General features: G+C 42.4%; 1 protein-coding gene and 1 long non-coding RNA gene across 52 annotated transcripts in view; one reads left to right on the forward strand and one right to left on the reverse strand.

Annotated features, from left to right (window-relative positions):
* pip4p2 (phosphatidylinositol-4,5-bisphosphate 4-phosphatase 2) overlaps positions 1-6906 on the forward strand; it is a 53539-nt gene extending 46633 nt beyond the window's left edge. The window contains exons 5-8 of one of the 3 annotated variants that reach the window (XM_052472988.1): positions 5-67; positions 597-649; positions 1106-1196; positions 5546-6696. In XM_052472988.1, the coding sequence (XP_052328948.1) occupies positions 5-67; positions 597-649; positions 1106-1196; positions 5546-5689 (351 nt within the window). In that variant the 3' untranslated portion in view covers positions 5690-6696. Of the gene's footprint in view, positions 1-4; positions 68-596; positions 650-1105; positions 1197-5545 lie in introns of all 3 variants that reach the window. The other 2 variants (XM_052472987.1, XM_052472989.1) reach the window with 2 other exon arrangements.
* Positions 6382-10573, reverse strand: LOC127910049 (uncharacterized). 49 transcript variants are annotated; one of them, XR_008073792.1, is made up of 9 exons: positions 10387-10573; positions 9807-10081; positions 9677-9721; positions 9312-9561; positions 8497-9111; positions 7999-8113; positions 7449-7798; positions 7144-7403; positions 6543-6682 (listed from the first exon to the last, which is right to left on the reverse strand). It is a non-coding gene; the product is annotated as an uncharacterized LOC127910049 (long non-coding RNA). The 49 variants fall into 49 exon arrangements; XR_008073781.1 differs by having other exon boundaries at positions 9312-9596; positions 9672-9721; XR_008073791.1 differs by having other exon boundaries at positions 8497-8781; positions 9032-9111; positions 9312-9596; positions 9672-10081.
* Between the last annotated feature and the right edge of the window lie 8068 nt (positions 10574-18641).

An 18641-nucleotide genomic window follows, 5' to 3' on the forward strand; every position in this document is an offset into this window, starting at 1 on the left:
CTAGGGTAACGAGGACTCTGCCACGGCCCCTCCTGATCTCCATGACAACAGCACCTCCACAGACCAGGTCTCTATGAGCTGGGGGTTACCACGGCACCTTGGGGCTCCAATAAACCATTACATAAACAATACACAATAATAATAATAATAATAACTAATTCAGCTAATAACACCCTTTGTCTAACCCCTGATCAATCACGTCAAATTGATGAGCAACATGGAATGAATGGGCCTCGTACTAATGTTCATCATGTAATGGGTGCGTCAGGTCCCCTAATAGTGCCACTTTACGGCGGCATCACAGACAACAAAAAGAAAAATGGTGGATTATGTTTGTCGAGATAAAGTTGACTGTCGAGTAGAATTCAGTGTGTGAGTTTGAAAATGTGTTTGTCTGTATTCCTGTGTTATTTGTGTGTGTGTGTGTGTGTGTGTGTGTGTGTGTGTGTGTGTGTGTGTGTGTGTGTGTGTGTGTGTGTGTGTGTGTGTGTGTGTGTGTGTGTGTGTGTGTGTGTGTGTGTGTGTGTGTGTTTGAGAGAGAGGTCTGAAAACTGTATACTATCTAACACAAACTGTTCTTGTCTTTTCCTCTGCAGTGGATGGAGCTCCGATTTAACACGCTAGCAAAATGCCCTCACTGCAAAAAAATGTAAATTCCTCAAACTTCAAATCATTCAACATTCTGTTTGGTTACTTGGTGGTTGGAGTTTACCCAGACTCCACTAGGGACTTCAGCAGCTGCTTCTCAGACTCTAGTCCTTAGTTAGAGAGAGAGAGAGACAGAGAGAAAGAGAGAGAGAAAGAGAGTCTCTCTCCTCTCCCTCCCTCCCCCATCTATCGCTCGCTCTCCTCTCTTTCTCCCTCCCTCATCTGTCGGTAGTTACCTTGGTCGTGCCCTTCTTTGACCACTCAGTGATAACCTAACCAATGTCTTTGTGCCCTCCACCCTACAGATCGTCTGTGGGTAGTGCCCTTCTTTGACCACTCAGTGATAACCTAACCAATGTCTTTGTGCCCTCCACCCTACAGATCGTCTGTGGGTAGTGCACTTCTTTGACCACTCAGTGATAACCTAACCAATGTCTTTGTGCCCTCCACCCTACAGATCGTCTGTGGGTAGTGCTCTTCCAAGGAGGCGTTGTTGTGCCTACATCACTGTGGGAATGATCTGCATCTTTGTCGGAGTGGGATTAACAGTGAGTACAACCGTATTAGAGTTCCTTTGAGTGGCACAGAGGTCTAAGGCACTGCATCTCAGTGCTAGAGGCGTCACTACTGACCCTGGTTCAGAGGTCACTGCATCTCAGTGCTAGAGGCGTCACTACTGACCCTGGTTCAGAGGTCACTGCATCTCAGTGCTAGAGGCGTCACTACTGACCCTGGTTCAGAGGTCACTGCATCTCAGTGCTAGAGGCGTCACTACTGACCCTGGTTCAGAGGTCACTGCATCTCAGTGCTAGAGGCGTCACTACAGACCCTGGTTCAGAGGTCACTGCATCTCAGTGCTAGAGGCGTCACTACTGACCCTGGTTCAGAGGTCACTGCATCTCAGTGCTAGAGGCGTCACTACTGACCCGGGGTTCAGAGGTCACTGCATCTCAGTGCTAGAGGCGTCACTACTGACCCTGGTTCAGAGGTCACTGCATCTCAGTGCTAGAGGCGTCACTACTGACCCTGGTTCAGAGGTCACTGCATCTCAGTGCTAGAGGCGTCACTACTGACCCGGGGTTCAGAGGTCACTGCATCTCAGTGCTAGAGGCGTCACTACTGACCCTGGTTCAGAGGTCACTGCATCTCAGTGCTAGAGGCGTCACTACTGACCCTGGTTCAGAGGTCACTGCATCTCAGTGCTAGAGGCGTCACTACTGACCCTGGTTCAGAGGTCACTGCATCTCAGTGCTAGAGGCGTCACTACAGACCCTGGTTCAGAGGTCTAAGGCACTGCATCTCAGTGCTAGAGGCATCACTACAGACCCTGGTTCAGAGGTCTAAGACACTGCATCTCAGTGCTAGAGGCGTCACTACAGACCCTGGTTCAGAGGTCTAAGACACTGCATCTCAGTGCTAGAGGCGTCACTACTGACCCTGGTTCAGAGGTCACTGCATCTCAGTGCTAGAGGCGTCACTACTGACCCTGGTTCAGAGGTAACTGCATCTCAGTGCTAGAGGCGTCACTACAGACCCTGGTTCAGAGGTCTAAGACACTGCATCTCAGTGCTAGAGGCGTCACTACTGACCCTGGTTCAGAGGTCACTGCATCTCAGTGCTGGAGGCATCACTACAGACCCTGGTTCAGAGGTCTAAGACACTGCATCTCAGTGCTAGAGGCGTCACTACAGACCCTGGTTCAGAGGTCTAAGACACTGCATCTCAGTGCTAGAGGCGTCACTACTGACCCTGGTTCAGAGGTCACTGCATCTCAGTGCTAGAGGGGTCACTACTGACCCTGGTTCAGAGGTCACTGCATCTCAGTGCTAGAGGCGTCACTACAGACCCTGGTTCAGAGGTCTAAGACACTGCATCTCAGTGCTAGAGGCGTCACTACTGACCCTGGTTCAGAGGTCACTGCATCTCAGTGCTAGAGGCGTCACTACAGACCCTGGTTCAGAGGTCTAAGACACTGCATCTCAGTGCTAGAGGCGTCACTACAGACCCTGGTTCAGAGGTCACTGCATCTCAGTGCTAGAGGAGTCACTACAGACCCTGGTTCAGAGGTCTAAGACACTGCATCTCAGTGCTAGAGGCGTCACTACTGACCCTGGTTCAGAGGTCACTGCATCTCAGTGCTAGAGGCGTCACTACAGACCCTGGTTCAGAGGTCTAAGACACTGCATCTCAGTGCTAGAGGCGTCACTACTGACCCTGGTTCAGAGGTCACTGCATCTCAGTGCTAGAGGCGTCACTACAGACCCTGGTTCAGAGGTCTAAGACACTGCATCTCAGTGCTAGAGGCGTCACTACAGACCCTGGTTCAGCGGTCTAAGGCACTGCCTCTCAGTGCATCGCTACAGACCCTGGTTCAGTGGTCTAAGGTACTGCATCTCAGTGCTAGAGGCATCTCTACTGACCCTGGTTCAGAGGTCACTGCATCTCAGTGCTAGAGGTGTCACTACAGACCCTGGTTCAGCGGTCTACGGTACTGCATCTCAGTGCTAGAGTCCCCATAGGGAATAGGGTTCCAGGGCCCATAGGAAACAGGGCCCATAGGGAATAGGGCCCATAGGGAATAGGGTTCCAGAGCCCATAGGAAATAGGGCCCATAGGGAATAGGGTACCAGGGCCCATAGGAAATAGGGCCCATAGGGAATAGGGTTCCAGAGCCCATAGGAAATAGGGCCCATAGGGAATAGGGTTCCAGAGCCCATAGGAAATAGGGCCCATAGGGAATAGGGCCCATAGGGAATAGGGTACCAGGGCCCATAGGAAATAGGGCCCATAGGGAATAGGGTTCCAGAGCCCATAGGAAATAGGGCCCATAGGGAATAGTGTTCCAGGGCCCATAGGAAATAGGGCCCATAGGGAATAGGGCCCATAGGGAATAGGGTTCCAGAGCCCATAGGAAATAGGGCCCATAGGGAATAGGGTGCCAGGGCCCATGGGGCTCTTATCAAAAGTAGTGCACTATAAGGGACATGGGGTGCCATTTGTGATGCTGACTAACCCATATTTAACAGACTAAGACATTGTGATGCTGACTAACCCATATTTAACAGACTAGGACATTGTGATGCTGACTAACCCATATTTACCAGACTAGAACATGTGTGATGCTGACTAACCCATATTTACCAGACTAGGACATTGTGATGCTGACTAACCCATATTTACCAGACTAGGACATGTGTGATGCTGACTAACCCATATTTACCAGACTAGAACATGTGTGATGCTGACTAACCCATATTTACCAGACTAGGACATTGTGATGCTGACTAACCCATATTTACCAGACTAGGACATGTGTGATGCTGACTAACCCATATTTACCAGACTAGGACATTGTGATGCTGACTAACCCATATTTACCAGACTAGGACATTGTGATGCTGACTAACCCATATTTACCAGACTAGGACATTGTGATGCTGACTAACCCATATTTACCAGACTAGAACATGTGTGATGCTGACTAACCCATATTTAACAGACTAAGACATTGTGATGCTGACTAACCCATATTTACCAGACTAGGACATTGTGATGCTGACTAACCCATATTTACCAGACTAGGACATTGTGATGCTGACTAACCCATATTTACCAGACTAAGACATTGTGATGCTGACTAACCCATATTTACCAGACTAAGACATTGTGATGCTGACTAACCCATATTTACCAGACTAGGACATTGTGATGCTGACTAACCCATATTTACCAGACTAGGACATTGTGATGCTGACTAACCCATATTTACCAGACTAGGACATTGTGATGCTGACTAACCCATATTTACCAGACTAGAACATGTGTGATGCTGACTAACCCATATTTACCAGACTAGGACATTGTGATGCTGACTAACCCATATTTACCAGACTAGGACATTGTGATGCTGACTAACCCATATTTACCAGACTAGAACATGTGTGATGCTGACTAACCCATATTTACCAGACTAGGACATTGTGATGCTGACTAACCCATATTTACCAGACTAGGACATTGTGATGCTGACTAACCCATATTTACCAGACTAGGACATTGTGATGCTGACTAACCCATATTTACCAGACTAGGACATTGTGATGCTGACTAACCCATATTTACCAGACTAGGACATTGTGATGCTGACTAACCCATATTTACCAGACTAGGACATTGTGATGCTGACTAACCCATACAACATATTATTACTCAGATGATAATAATGTAAAGGTGATATCAGAGTTACCGTGACAACATCACCTCAATCTACACTTAACTAATCACCAGGAACAGTGTTAATACAGGAATAGATCATTCTGTTCTGTCAGAGCTGTGATGAACCTCTTTCTTTATTTCTCCCTCCCTTTCACTGTCAATCCCTCCCTCTCACCCTCTCTCCATCTCTCCCTCTCACCCTCTCTCCCTCTCACTCTCTCCCTCTCACTCTCTCCCTCTTTCTCTCTCACTCTTTCTCTCTCACTCTTTCTCTCTCTCTCTCTCTCTCTCTCTCTCTCTCTCTCTCTCTCTCTCTCTTTCTCTCTCTCCCCCTCTCTCTCTCTCCCTCTCTACCTCTCTCCCTCCCTACCTCTCTCCCTTTCTCGTTCTCTCCCTCTCACTCTCTTTCTCTCTCTCACTCTCTCCCTTTCTCGTTCTCTTCCTCCCGCTCTCTGTCTGTCTGTCTGTCTGTCTGTCTGTCTGTCTGTCTGTCTGTCTGTCTGTCTGTCTGTCTCTCTCTCTCTCTCTCTCTGTCTCTCTCTCTCTCTCTCTCTCTCTCTCTCTCTCTCTCTCTCTCTCTCTCTCTCTCTCTCTCTCTCTCTCTCTCTCTCTCTCTCTCTCTCTCTCTCTCTCTCTCTCTCTCTCTCTCTCTCTCTCTCTCTCTCTCTCTCTGCCTCTCTAGGTGGGGACTCAGGACTTTGCCAGTCGTTACCATGCCACCTATGTGTCCTGGGCGTTCTCCTACCTCCTCGGTCTGATCTGTCTGATACGAGCTTGTTACTGGGGCGCCATTAAAGTCAGCTATCCAGAGAACAGCTTTTCCTAGACAGACAGACCATCAAAGTCAGCTATCCAGAGAACAGCTTTTCCTAGACAGACAGACCATCGAAGTCAGCTATCCAGAGAACAGCTTTTCCTAGACAGACAGACAGACAGAGCGACAGACAGACAGACAGACAGACAGACAGACAGACAGACAGACAGACAGACAGACAGACAGACAGACCGTTGTACTGTGTTTCTACCTTTTAATTGTTTATGTTGTTATTATTCAGATGAAGACGGAGGTCAGTCTGGTCCTGATCCAGGAGAAAACAGATATCCAGTCCTGATCCAGGAGAAAACAGATATCCAGTCCTGGTTTTGTAATTAACTCTGATTTTTTTTTATTTTTTATGCAGATCAGGAATTGAGATCTTTATAATTGTTTAATTGGTTTGATTTATCATATATAGTGATGTAATTAACATTGAAACTGGACTTATATGATATGATAATATGATTTTAATCGGAAACCGGACAGCTGGGCTGTCTCTCTCCTGGACCAGGTAAAGGTTTTGACTGACTGACAAACATGGCGTTCCCAACCAGACCAAATTAAATTAACAACAATTTTGACAATTGCACTACAATTATATTCAATGATTCTGTTCAGTTGCTGCTAGTTACCCCAGCTCCAAAAGCTGTCCTCCTCGCTCTCTCTCCATACTTTATGTAACCCTAGTAACGCCCTGCCGGTATAATACACAGTACTGGTCCTGATGTTTAATGCTTTTAAATCTTCCTCCTTCAAGCCGTGTGTGCTGACGCTGCTGACCAAGTACATTTCCCAAGTGTGTTTCATTCTGCCTTCACTATACTGTTATCATGTCCTAGTGTTTCACCTTCACTATACTGTTATCATGTCCTAGTGTTTCACTCTACCTTCACTATACTGTTATCATGTCCTAGTGTTTCACTCTGCCTTCACTATATTGTTATCATGTCCTAGTGTTTCAGTCTGCCTTCACTATACTGTTATCATGTCCTAGTGTTTCACCTTCACTATACTGTTATCATGTCCTAGTGTTTCAGTCTGCCTTCACTATACTGTTATCATGTCCTAGTGTTTCACCTTCACTATACTGTTATCATGTCCTAGTGTTTCACTCTGCCTTCACTATACTGTTATCATGTCCTAGTGTTTCACTCTGCCTTCACTATACTGTTATCATGTCCTAGTGTTTCACTCTGCCTTCACTATACTGTTACTGTCCTAGTGATTCAGTCTGCCTTCACTATACTGTTATCATGTCCTAGTGTTTCAGTCTGCCTTCACTATACTGTTATCATGTCCTAGTGTTTCACCTTCACTATACTGTTATCATGTCCTAGTGTTTCTCTGCCTTCACTATACTGTTATCATGTCCTAGTGTTTCACTCTGCCTTCACTATACTGTTATCATGTCCTAGTGTTTCACTCTGCCTTCACTATACTGTTATCATGTCCTAGTGTTTCACTCTGCCTTCACTATACTGTTATCATGTCCTAGTGTTTCACTCTGCTTTACCTTCACTATACTGTTATCATGTCCTAGTGTTTCACTCTGCTTTACCTTCACTATACTGTTATCATGTCCTAGTGTTTCAGTCTGCCTTCACTATACTGTTATCATGTCCTAGTGTTTCACTCTGCTTTACCTTCACTATACTGTTATCATGTCCTAGTGTTTCAGTCTGCCTTCACTATACTGTTATCATGTCCTAGTGTTTCAGTCTGCCTTCACTATACTGTTATCATGTCCTAGTGTTTCACTCTGCTTTACCTTCACTATACTGTTATCATGTCCTAGTGTTTCACTCTGCCTTCACTATACTGTTATCATGTCCTAGTGTTTCACCTTCACTATACTGTTATCATGTCCTAGTGTTTCACTCTGCCTTCACTATACTGTTATCATGTCCTAGTGTTTCACCTTCACTATACTGTTATCATGTCCTAGTGTTTCAGTCTGCCTTCACTATACTGTTATCATGTCCTAGTGTTTCACCTTCACTATACTGTTATCATGTCCTAGTGTTTCACTCTGCCTTCACTATACTGTTATCATGTCCTAGTGTTTCACTCTGCCTTCACTATACTGTTATCATGTCCTAGTGTTTCACTCTGCTTTACCTTCACTATACTGTTATCATGTCCTAGTGTCTCACTCTGCCTTCACTATACTGTTATCATGTCCTAGTGTTTCACTCTGCCTTCACTATACTGTTATCATGTCCTAGTGTTTCACTCTGCTTTACCTTCACTATACTGTTATCATGTCCTAGTGTTTCAGTCTGCCTTCACTATACTGTTATCATGTCCTAGTGTTTCACCTTCACTATACTGTTATCATGTCCTAGTGTTTCATTCTGCCTTCACTATACTGTTATCATGTCCTAGTGTTTCACCTTCACTATACTGTTATCATGTCCTAGTGGTTCAGTCTGCCTTCACTATACTGTTATCATGTCCTAGTGTTTCACCTTCACTATACTGTTATCATGTCCTAGTGTTTCACTCTGCCTTCACTATACTGTTATCATGTCCTAGTGTTTCACTCTGCCTTCACTATACTGTTATCATGTCCTAGTGTTTCACTCTGCCTTCACTATACTGTTACTGTCCTAGTGATTCAGTCTGCCTTCACTATACTGTTATCATGTCCTAGTGTTTCAGTCTGCCTTCACTATACTGTTATCATGTCCTAGTGTTTCACCTTCACTATACTGTTATCATGTCCTAGTGTTTCACTCTGCCTTCACTATACTGTTATCATGTCCTAGTGTTTCATTCTGCCTTCACTATACTGTTATCATGTCCTAGTGTTTCACCTTCACTATACTGTTATCATGTCCTAGTGTTTCAGTCTGCCTTCACTATACTGTTATCATGTCCTAGTGTTTCACTCTGCCTTCACTATACTGTTATCATGTCCTAGTGTTTCACTCTGCTTTACCTTCACTATACTGTTATCATGTCCTAGTGTTTCAGTCTGCCTTCACTATACTGTTATCATGTCCTAGTGTTTCACTCTGCCTTCACTATACTGTTATCATGTCCTAGTGTTTCACTCTGCCTTCACTATACTGTTATCATGTCCTAGTGTTTCAGTCTGCCTTCACTATACTGTTATCATGTCCTAGTGTTTCACTCTGCTTTACCTTCACTATACTGTTATCATGTCCTAGTGTTTCATTCTGCCTTCACTATACTGTTATCATGTCCTAGTGTTTCACTCTGCCTTCACTATACTGTTATCATGTCCTAGTGTTTCACTCTGCCTTCACTATACTGTTATCATGTCCTAGTGTTTCAGTCTGCCTTCACTATACTGTTATCATGTCCTAGTGTTTCACTCTGCTTTACCTTCACTATACTGTTATCATGTCCTAGTGTTTCACTCTGCCTTCACTATACTGTTATCATGTCCTAGTGTTTCACTCTACCTTCACTATACTGTTATCATGTCCTAGTGTTTCAGTCTGCCTTCATTATACTGTTATCATGTCCTAGTGTTTCAGTCTGCCTTCACTATACTGTTATCATGTCCTAGTGTTTCACCTTCACTATACTGTTATCATGTCCTAGTGTCTCACTCTGCCTTCACTATACTGTTATCATGTCCTAGTGTTTCACTCTGCTTTACCTTCACTATACTGTTATCATGTCCTAGTGTTTCACTCTGCCTTCACTATACTGTTATCATGTCCTAGTGTTTCACTCTGCTTTACCTTCACTATACTGTTATCATGTCCTAGTGTCTCACTCTGCTTTACCTTCACTATACTGTTATCATGTCCTAGTGTTTCACTCTGCCTTCACTATACTGTTATCATGTCCTAGTGTTTCACTCTGCCTTCACTATACTGTTATCATGTCCTAGTGTTTCACTCTACCTTCACTATACTGTTATCATGTCCTAGTGTTTCACCTTCACTATACTGTTATCATGTCCTAGTGTTTCACTCTTCCTTCACTATACTGTTATCATGTCCTAGTGTTTCACTCTACCTTCACTATACTGTTATCATGTCCTAGTGTTTCACTCTGCTTTACCTTCACTATACTGTTATCATGTCCTAGTGTCTCACTCTGCTTTACCTTCACTATACTGTTATCATGTCCTAGTGTTTCACTCTACCTTCACTATACTGTTATCATGTCCTAGTGTTTCACTCTGCCTTCACTATACTGTTATCATGTCCTAGTGTTTCACTCTACCTTCACTATACTGTTATCATGTCCTAGTGTTTCACTCTGCCTTCACTATACTGTTATCATGTCCTAGTGTTTCACTCTGCCTTCACTATACTGTTATCATGTCCTAGTGTTTCTCTCTGCCTTCACTATACTGTTATCATGTCCTAGTGTTTCACTCTGCCTTCACTATACTGTTATCATGTCCTAGTGTTTCACCTTCACTATACTGTTATCATGTCCTAGTGTTTCACTCTGCCTTCACTATACTGTTATCATGTCCTAGTGTTTCACCTTCACTATACTGTTATCATGTCCTAGTGTTTCACCTTCACTATACTGTTATCATGTCCTAGTGTTTCAGTCTGCCTTCACTATACTGTTATCATGTCCTAGTGTTTCACTCTGCCTTCACTATACTGTTATCATGTCCTAGTGTTTCACTCTGCCTTCACTATACTGTTATCATGTCCTAGTGTTTCACTCTGCCTTCACTATACTGTTATCATGTCCTAGTGTTTCACTCTGCCTTCACTATACTGTTATCATGTCCTAGTGTTTCACTCTACCTTCACTATACTGTTATCATGTCCTAGTGTTTCACCTTCACTATACTGTTATCATGTCCTAGTGTCTCATTCTACCTTCACTATACTGTTAATGTCCTAGTGTTTCACTCTGCCTTCACTATACTGTTATCATGTCCTAGTGTTTCACCTTCACTATACTGTTATCATGTCCTAGTGTTTCACTCTGCCTTCACTATACTGGTATCTGATTCAGAAAGGAAAGGTACTGTTGAAATGTTCTGGGCCCAAAAACACCCTAAGGCTTTAGTTCATGGTTAGAACCATAGGATGCTTTAGGTAAACCGGGCCCCTTATCGTTATCCTTACCTGTCCAGCTCTCTGCTCCTAGAATGTCGCTGACTTCCTGCTTATTGCCTGATTGTTTCCTGAAGCCAGTGAAACCTTGCTAGTGTTGCGGTAGATATGCAATCCTGTCAAGACAAAATAATAAAAATCTCTAAACTAATCTTGTTCTGAATGTGATGATGAAACAGAAGTCTCTTCTTGTACATAGTTAATTCAGCGCATTGAAACTGAGGCTTGGAATAATAAAACATTTAAAAACATAATTTATCAATAAAATTAACAAATGTTAAACTCGTTCTCCGTTTCTGTTTCTGATGGCTCATTGTTTTTGGCACAAATTATAATACCAGCTCTATCTCTCTATAATAGACACCAGTGAAGGGTTTATAATACCAGCTCTATCTCTCTATAATAGACACCAGTGAAGGGTTTATAATACCAGCTCTATCTCTCTATAATAGACACCAGTGAAGGGTTTATAATACCAGCTCTATCTCTCTATAATAGACACCAGTGAAGGGTTTATAATACCAGCTCTATCTCTCTATAATAGACACCAGTGAAGGGTTTATAATACCAGCTCTATCTCTCTATAATAGACACCAGTGAAGGGTTAGGGTTTATAATACCAGCTCTATCTCTCTATAATAGACACCAGTGAAGGGTTTATAATACCAGCTCTATCTCTCTATAATAGACACCAGTGAAGGGTTTATAATACCAGCTCTATCTCTCTATAATATACACCAGTGAAGGGTTTATAATACCAGCTCTATCTCTCTATAATAGACACCAGTGAAGGGTTAGGGTTTATAATACCAGCTCTATCTCTCTATAATAGACACCAGTGAAGGGTTAGGGTTTATAATACCAGCTCTATCTCTCTATAATAGACACCAGTGAAGGGTTTATAATACCAGCTCTATCTCTCTATAATAGACACCAGTGAAGGGTTTATAATACCAGCTCTATCTCTCTATAATAGACACCAGTGAAGGGTTTATAATACCAGCTCTATCTCTCTATAATAGACACCAGTGAAGGGTTTATAATACCAGCTCTATCTCTCTATAATAGACACCAGTGAAGGCTTTATAATACCAGCTCTATCTCTCTATAATAGACACCAGTGAAGGCTTTATAATACCAGCTCTATCTCTATAATAGACACCAGTGAAGGGTTTATAATACCAGCTCTATCTCTCTATAATAGACACCAGTGAAGGGTTTATAATACCAGCTCTTATAATAGACACCAGTGAAGGGTTTATAATACCAGCTCTATCTCTATAATAGACACCAGTGAAGGGTTTATAATACCAGCTCTATCTCTCTATAATAGACACCAGTGAAGGCTTTATAATACCAGCTCTATCTATAATAGACACCAGTGAAGGCTTTATAATACCAGCTCTATCTCTCTATAATAGACACCAGTGAAGGGTTTATAATACCAGCTCTATCTCTCTATAATAAACACCAGTGAAGGGTTTATAATACCAGCTCTATCTCTCTATAATAGACACCAGTGAAGGGTTAGGGTTTATAATACCAGCTCTATCTCTCTATAATAGACACCAGTGAAGGGTTTATAATACCAGCTCTATCTCTCTATAATAGACACCAGTGAAGGGTTTATAATACCAGCTCTATCTCTCTATAATAGACACCAGTGAAGGGTTTATAATACCAGTTAGACACCAGTGAAGGGTTTATAATACCAGCTCTATCTCTCTATAATACCAGTGAAGGGTTTATAATACCAGCTCTATCTCTCTATAATAGACACCAGTGAAGGGTTTATAATACCAGCTCTATCTCTCTATAATAGACACCAGTGAAGGGTTTATATAAGCTCTATCTCTCTATAATAGACACCAGTGAAGGGTTTATAATACCAGCTCTATCTCTCTATAATAGACACCAGTGAAGGGTTTATAATACCAGCTCTATCTCTCTATAATAGACACCAGTGAAGGGTTTATAATACCAGCTCTATCTCTCTATAATAGACACCAGTGAAAGTGAAGGGTTTATAATACCAGCTCTATCTCTCTATAATAGACACCAGTGAAGGGTTTATAATACCAGCTCTATCTCTATAATAGACACCAGTGAAGGGTTTATAATACCAGCTCTATCTCTCTATAATAGACACCAGTGAAGGGTTTATAATACCAGCTCTATCTCTCTATAATATACACCAGTGAAGGGTTTATAATACCAGCTCTATCTCTCTATAATAGACACCAGTGAAGGGTTTATAATACCAGCTCTATCTCTCTATAATAGACACCAGTGAAGGGTTTATAATACCAGCTCTATCTCTCTATAATAGACACCAGTGAAGGGTTTATAATACCAGCTCTATCTCTCTATAATTTATAATAGACACCAGTGAAGGGTTTATAATACCAGCTCTATCTCTCTATAATAGACACCAGTGAAGGGTTTATAATACCAGCTCTATCTCTCTATAATAGACACCAGTGAAGGGTTTATAATACCAGCTCTATCTCTCTATAATAGACACCAGTGAAGGGTTTATAATACCAGCTTATATAATACCAGTGAAGGGCTCTCTCTATAATAGACACCAGTGAAAGGGTTTATAATCAGCTCTATCTCTCTATAATAGACACCAGTGAAGGGTTTATAATACCAGCTCTATCTCTCTATAATAGACACCAGTGAAGGGTTTATAATACCAGCTCTATCTCTCTATAATAGACACCAGTGAAGGGTTTATAATACCAGCTCTATCTCTCTATAATAGACACCAGTGAAGGGTTTATAATACCAGCTCTATCTCTCTATAATAGACACCAGTGAAGGGTTTATAATACCAGCTCTATCTCTCTATAATAGACACCAGTGAAGGGTTTATAATACCAGCTCTATCTCTCTATAATAGACACCAGTGAAGGGTTTATAATACCAGCTCTATCTCTCTATAATAGACACCAGTGAAGGGTTTATAATACCAGCTCTATCTCTCTATAATAGACACCAGTGAAGGGTTTATAATACCAGCTCTATCTCTTATAATAGACACCAGTGAAGGGTTTATAATACCAGCTCTATCTCTCTATAATAGACACCAGTGAAGGGTTTATAATACCAGCTCTATCTCTCTATAATAGACACCAGTGAAGGGTTTATAATACCAGCTCTATCTCTCTATAATAGACACCAGTGAAGGGTTTATAATACCAGCTCTATCTCTCTATAATAGACACCAGTGAAGGGTTTATAATACCAGCTCTATCTCTCTATAATAGACACCAGTGAAGGGTTTATATAGCTCTATATAATAGACACCAGCTCTATCTCTCTATAATAGACACCAGTGAAGGGTTTATAATACCAGCTCTATCTCTCTATAATAGACACCAGTGAAGGGTTTATAATACCAGCTCTATCTCTCTATAATAGACACCAGTGAAGGGTTTATAATACCAGCTCTATCTCTCTATAATAGACACCAGTGAAGGGTTTATAATACCAGCTCTATCTCTCTATAATAGACACCAGTGAAGGGTTTATAATACCAGCTCTATCTCTATAATAGACACCAGTGAAGGGTTTATAATACCAGCTCTATCTCTCTATAATAGACACCAGTGAAGGGTTTATAATACCAGCTCTATCTCTCTATAATAGACATCAGTGAAGGGTTTATAATACCAGCTCTATCTCTCTATAATAGACACCAGTGAAGGGTTTATAATACCACCAGCTCTATCTCTCTATAATAGACACCAGTGAAGGGTTTATAATACCAGCTCTATCTCTATAATAGACACCAGTGAAGGGTTTATAATACCAGCTCTATCTCTCTATAATAGACACCAGTGAAGGGTTTATAATACCAGCTCTATCTCTCTATAATAGACACCAGTGAAGGGTTTATAATACCAGCTCTATCTCTCTATAATAGACACCAGTGAAGGGTTTATAATACCAGCTCTATCTCTCTATAATAGACACCAGTGAAGGGTTTATAATACCAGCTCTATCTCTCTATAATAGACACCAGTGAAGGGTTTATAATACCAGCTCTATCTCTCTATAATAGACACCAGTGAAGGGTTTATAATACCAGCTCTATCTCTCTATAATAGACACCAGTGAAGGGTTTATAATACCAGCTCTATCTCTATAATAGACACCAGTGAAGGGTTTATAATACCAGCTCTATCTCTCTATAATAGACACCAGTGAAGGGTTTATAATACCAGCTCTATCTCTCTATAATAGACACCAGTGAAGGGTTTATAATACCAGCTCTATCTCTCTATAATAGACACCAGTGAAGGGTTTATAATACCAGCTCTATCTCTCTATAATAGACACCAGTGAAGGGTTTATAATACCAGCTCTATCTCTCTATAATAGACACCAGTGAAGGGTTTATAATACCAGCTCTATCTCTCTATAATAGACACCAGTGAAGGGTTTATAATACCAGCTCTATCTCTCTATAATAGACACCAGTGAAGGGTTTATAATACCAGCTCTATCTCTCTATAATAGACACCAGTGAAGGGTTTATAATACCAGCTCTATCTCTCTATAATAGACACCAGTGAAGGGTTTATAATACCAGCTCTATCTCTCTATAATAGACACCAGTGAAGGGTTTATAATACCAGCTCTATCTCTCTATAATAGACACCAGTGAAGGGTTTATAATACCAGCTCTATCTCTCTATAATAGACACCAGTGAAGGCTTTATAATACCAGCTCTATCTCTCTATAATAGACACCAGTGAAGGGCAGTGCCATGAAGGTTTATTCTAATGAAAAGAGGTAGAGAGGACAGAGTGAAGAAATGCTGCTGGAAGTCAGACTTCTGAAATATCATCTGTATTTCAACATGTATTCAGTTTGCTACATTAAATATCAGACAGACATAGAAATAACTAAATGTCCCATTATCACAAGCCAAGATGGTCTCTTATCAGTCTGTCTTAACAACATTATCTTGATATTCATTTACCTTTTGGTAATGTACAGTATTTACCCGTTACTAAATATCACTGCACCCCTTGACTGCTTGTGCTGAATATAAACATTTGGCAGTCTGTCCTTGCCATTAGTGGGTGTTGTATTTCCAGTGTCCACCAGGTGGCAGTGAGGGATCTCTTTTTGAACGACGCCTGCCCTGTCAGTGACTGAATGACTCATGTTTGAACAGGCTTTATGTAACATTTGAGAGGACATGGAACAGCTCCTACAACTGGCCATACCATTACGGTGTGACAAAGTGGTAGCTCGCTAGATCACTCTTAGAAAATGGAGGAAGAGCAATTCCCAAGCCGTTCACTAAGTCTCACGTTGTAGCCCACAGAAGGGGTTCCCAAACATTTTGGCTCGGCGAGTCAAAATGACATCTGAGTGGTGAGCCGACACCAACACACAGACGATGTTTACATAACAATACTTCCTAAAATACATATTACCAGACATCATCAAAATGGAATGTACCTAACCTATCAACCTTTGACATCATATGAAATAAGGATGTTGAGGATTATACATAATACGTGTTCAATCATCAGAATGCAATGGTCCTGTATCCTAGTTCACCAATGTTTGGATTTGGGGATAATGGGATAACCCAACATTTTGGGGTAATGTGACTCTCAGTGACAGGTCATTTTGGGGTAATGTGACTCTCAGTGACAGGTCATTTGGGGTAATGTGACTCTCAGTGACAGGACATTTTGGGGTAATGTGACTCTCAGTGACAGGTCATTTTGGGGTAATGTGACTCTCAGTGACAGGTCATTTTGGGGTAATGTGACTCTCAGTGACAGGTCATTTTGGGGTAATGTGACTCTCAGTGACAGGACATTTTGGGGTAATGTGACTCTCAGTGACAGGTCATTTTGGGGTATTGTGACTCTCAGTGACAGGACATTTTGGGGTAATGTGACTCTCAGTGACAGGTCATTTTGGGGTAATGTGACTCTCAGTGACAGGTCATTTTGGGGTAATGTGACTCTCAGTGACAGGTCATTTTGGGGTAATGTGACTCTCAGTGACAGGTCATTTTGGGGGATTGTGACTCTCAGTGACAGGTCATTTTGGGGTAATGTGACTCTCAGTGACAGGTCATTTTGGGGGATTGTGACTCTCAGTGACAGGACATTTTGGGGTAATGTGACTCTCAGTGACAGGTCATTTTGGGGGAGTGTGACTCTCAGTGACAGGTCATTTTGGGGTAATGTGACTCTCAGTGACAGGTCATTTGGGGATAATGGGATAACCCAACATTTTGGGGTAATGTGACTCTCAGTGACAGGTCATTTTGGGGTAATGTGACTCTCAGTGACAGGTCATTTTGGGGTAATGTGACTCTCAGTGACAGGTCATTTTGGGGTAATGTGACTCTCAGTGACAGGTCATTTTGGGGTAATGTGACTCTCAGTGACAGGTCATTTTGGGGTAATGTGACTCTCAGTGACAGGTCATTTTGGGGTAATGTGACTCTCAGTGACAGGACATTTTGGGGTAATGTGACTCTCAGTGACAGGTCATTTTGGGGTAATGTGACTCTCAGTGACAGGTCATTTTGGGGTAATGTGACTCTCAGTGACAGGACATTTTGGGGTAATGTGACTCTCAGTGACAGGTCATTTTGGGGGATTGTGACTCTCAGTGACAGGTCATTTGAGGATAATGGGATAACCCAACACTTTGGGGTAATGTGACTCTAAGTGACAGGACATTTTGGGGTAATGTGACTCTCAGTGACAGGACATTTTGGGGTAATGTGACTCTCAGTGGCAGGTCATTTTGGGGGATTGTGACTCTCCGTGACAGGTCATTTGAGGATAATGGGATAACCCAACACTTTGGGGTAATGTGACTCTCAGTGACAGGTCATTTTGGGGGATTGTGACTCTGTGACAGGACATTTTGGGGTAACGTGACTCTCAGTGACAGGTCATTTTGGGGTAATGTGACTCTCAGTGACAGGTCATTTTGGGGTAATGTGACTCTCAGTGACAGGTCATTTTGGGGGATTGTGACTCTCGGTGACAGGACATTTTGGGGTAATGTGACTCTCAGTGACATGTCATTTTGGGGGATTGTGACTCTCAGTGACAGGTCATTTTGGGGGAATGTGACTCTCAGTGACAGGTCATTTGGGGATAATGGGATAACCCAACATTTTGGGGTAATGTGACTCTAAGTGCCAGGACATTTTGGGGTAATGTGACTCTCAGTGACAGGACAATTTGGGGTAATGTGACTCTCAGTGACAGGTCATTTTGGGGTAATGTGACTCTCAGTGACAGGTCATTTTGGGGTAATGTGACTCTCAGTGACAGGTCATTTTGGGGTAATGTGACTCTCAGTGACAGGTCATTTTGGGGTAATGTGACTCTCAGTGACAGGTCATTTTGGGGGATTGTGGCTCTCAGTGACAGGTCATTTGGGGATAATGGGATAACCCAACATTTTGGGGTAATGTGACTCTCAGTGACAGGTCATTTTGGGGTAATGTGACTCTCAGTGACAGGTCATTTTGGGGTAATGTGACTCTCAGTGACAGGACATTTTGGGGTAATGTGACTCTCAGTGACAGGTAATTTTGGGGGATTGTGACTCTCAGTGACAGGTCATTTGAGGATAATGGGATAACCCAACACTTTGGGGTAATGTGACTCTAAGTGACAGGACATTTTGGGGTAATGTGACTCTCAGTGACAGGACATTTTGGGGTAATGTGACTCTCAGTGGCAGGTCATTTTGGGGGATTGTGACTCTCCGTGACAGGTCATTTGAGGATAATGGGATAACCCAACACTTTGGGGTAATGTGACTCTCAGTGACAGGTCATTTTGGGGGATTGTGACTCTCAGTGACAGGACATTTTGGGGTAATGTGA

The sequence above is a fragment of the Oncorhynchus keta genome, chromosome 20, assembly GCF_023373465.1.
Source record: "Oncorhynchus keta strain PuntledgeMale-10-30-2019 chromosome 20, Oket_V2, whole genome shotgun sequence".
NCBI classification, from domain to species: domain Eukaryota; kingdom Metazoa; phylum Chordata; class Actinopteri; order Salmoniformes; family Salmonidae; genus Oncorhynchus; species Oncorhynchus keta.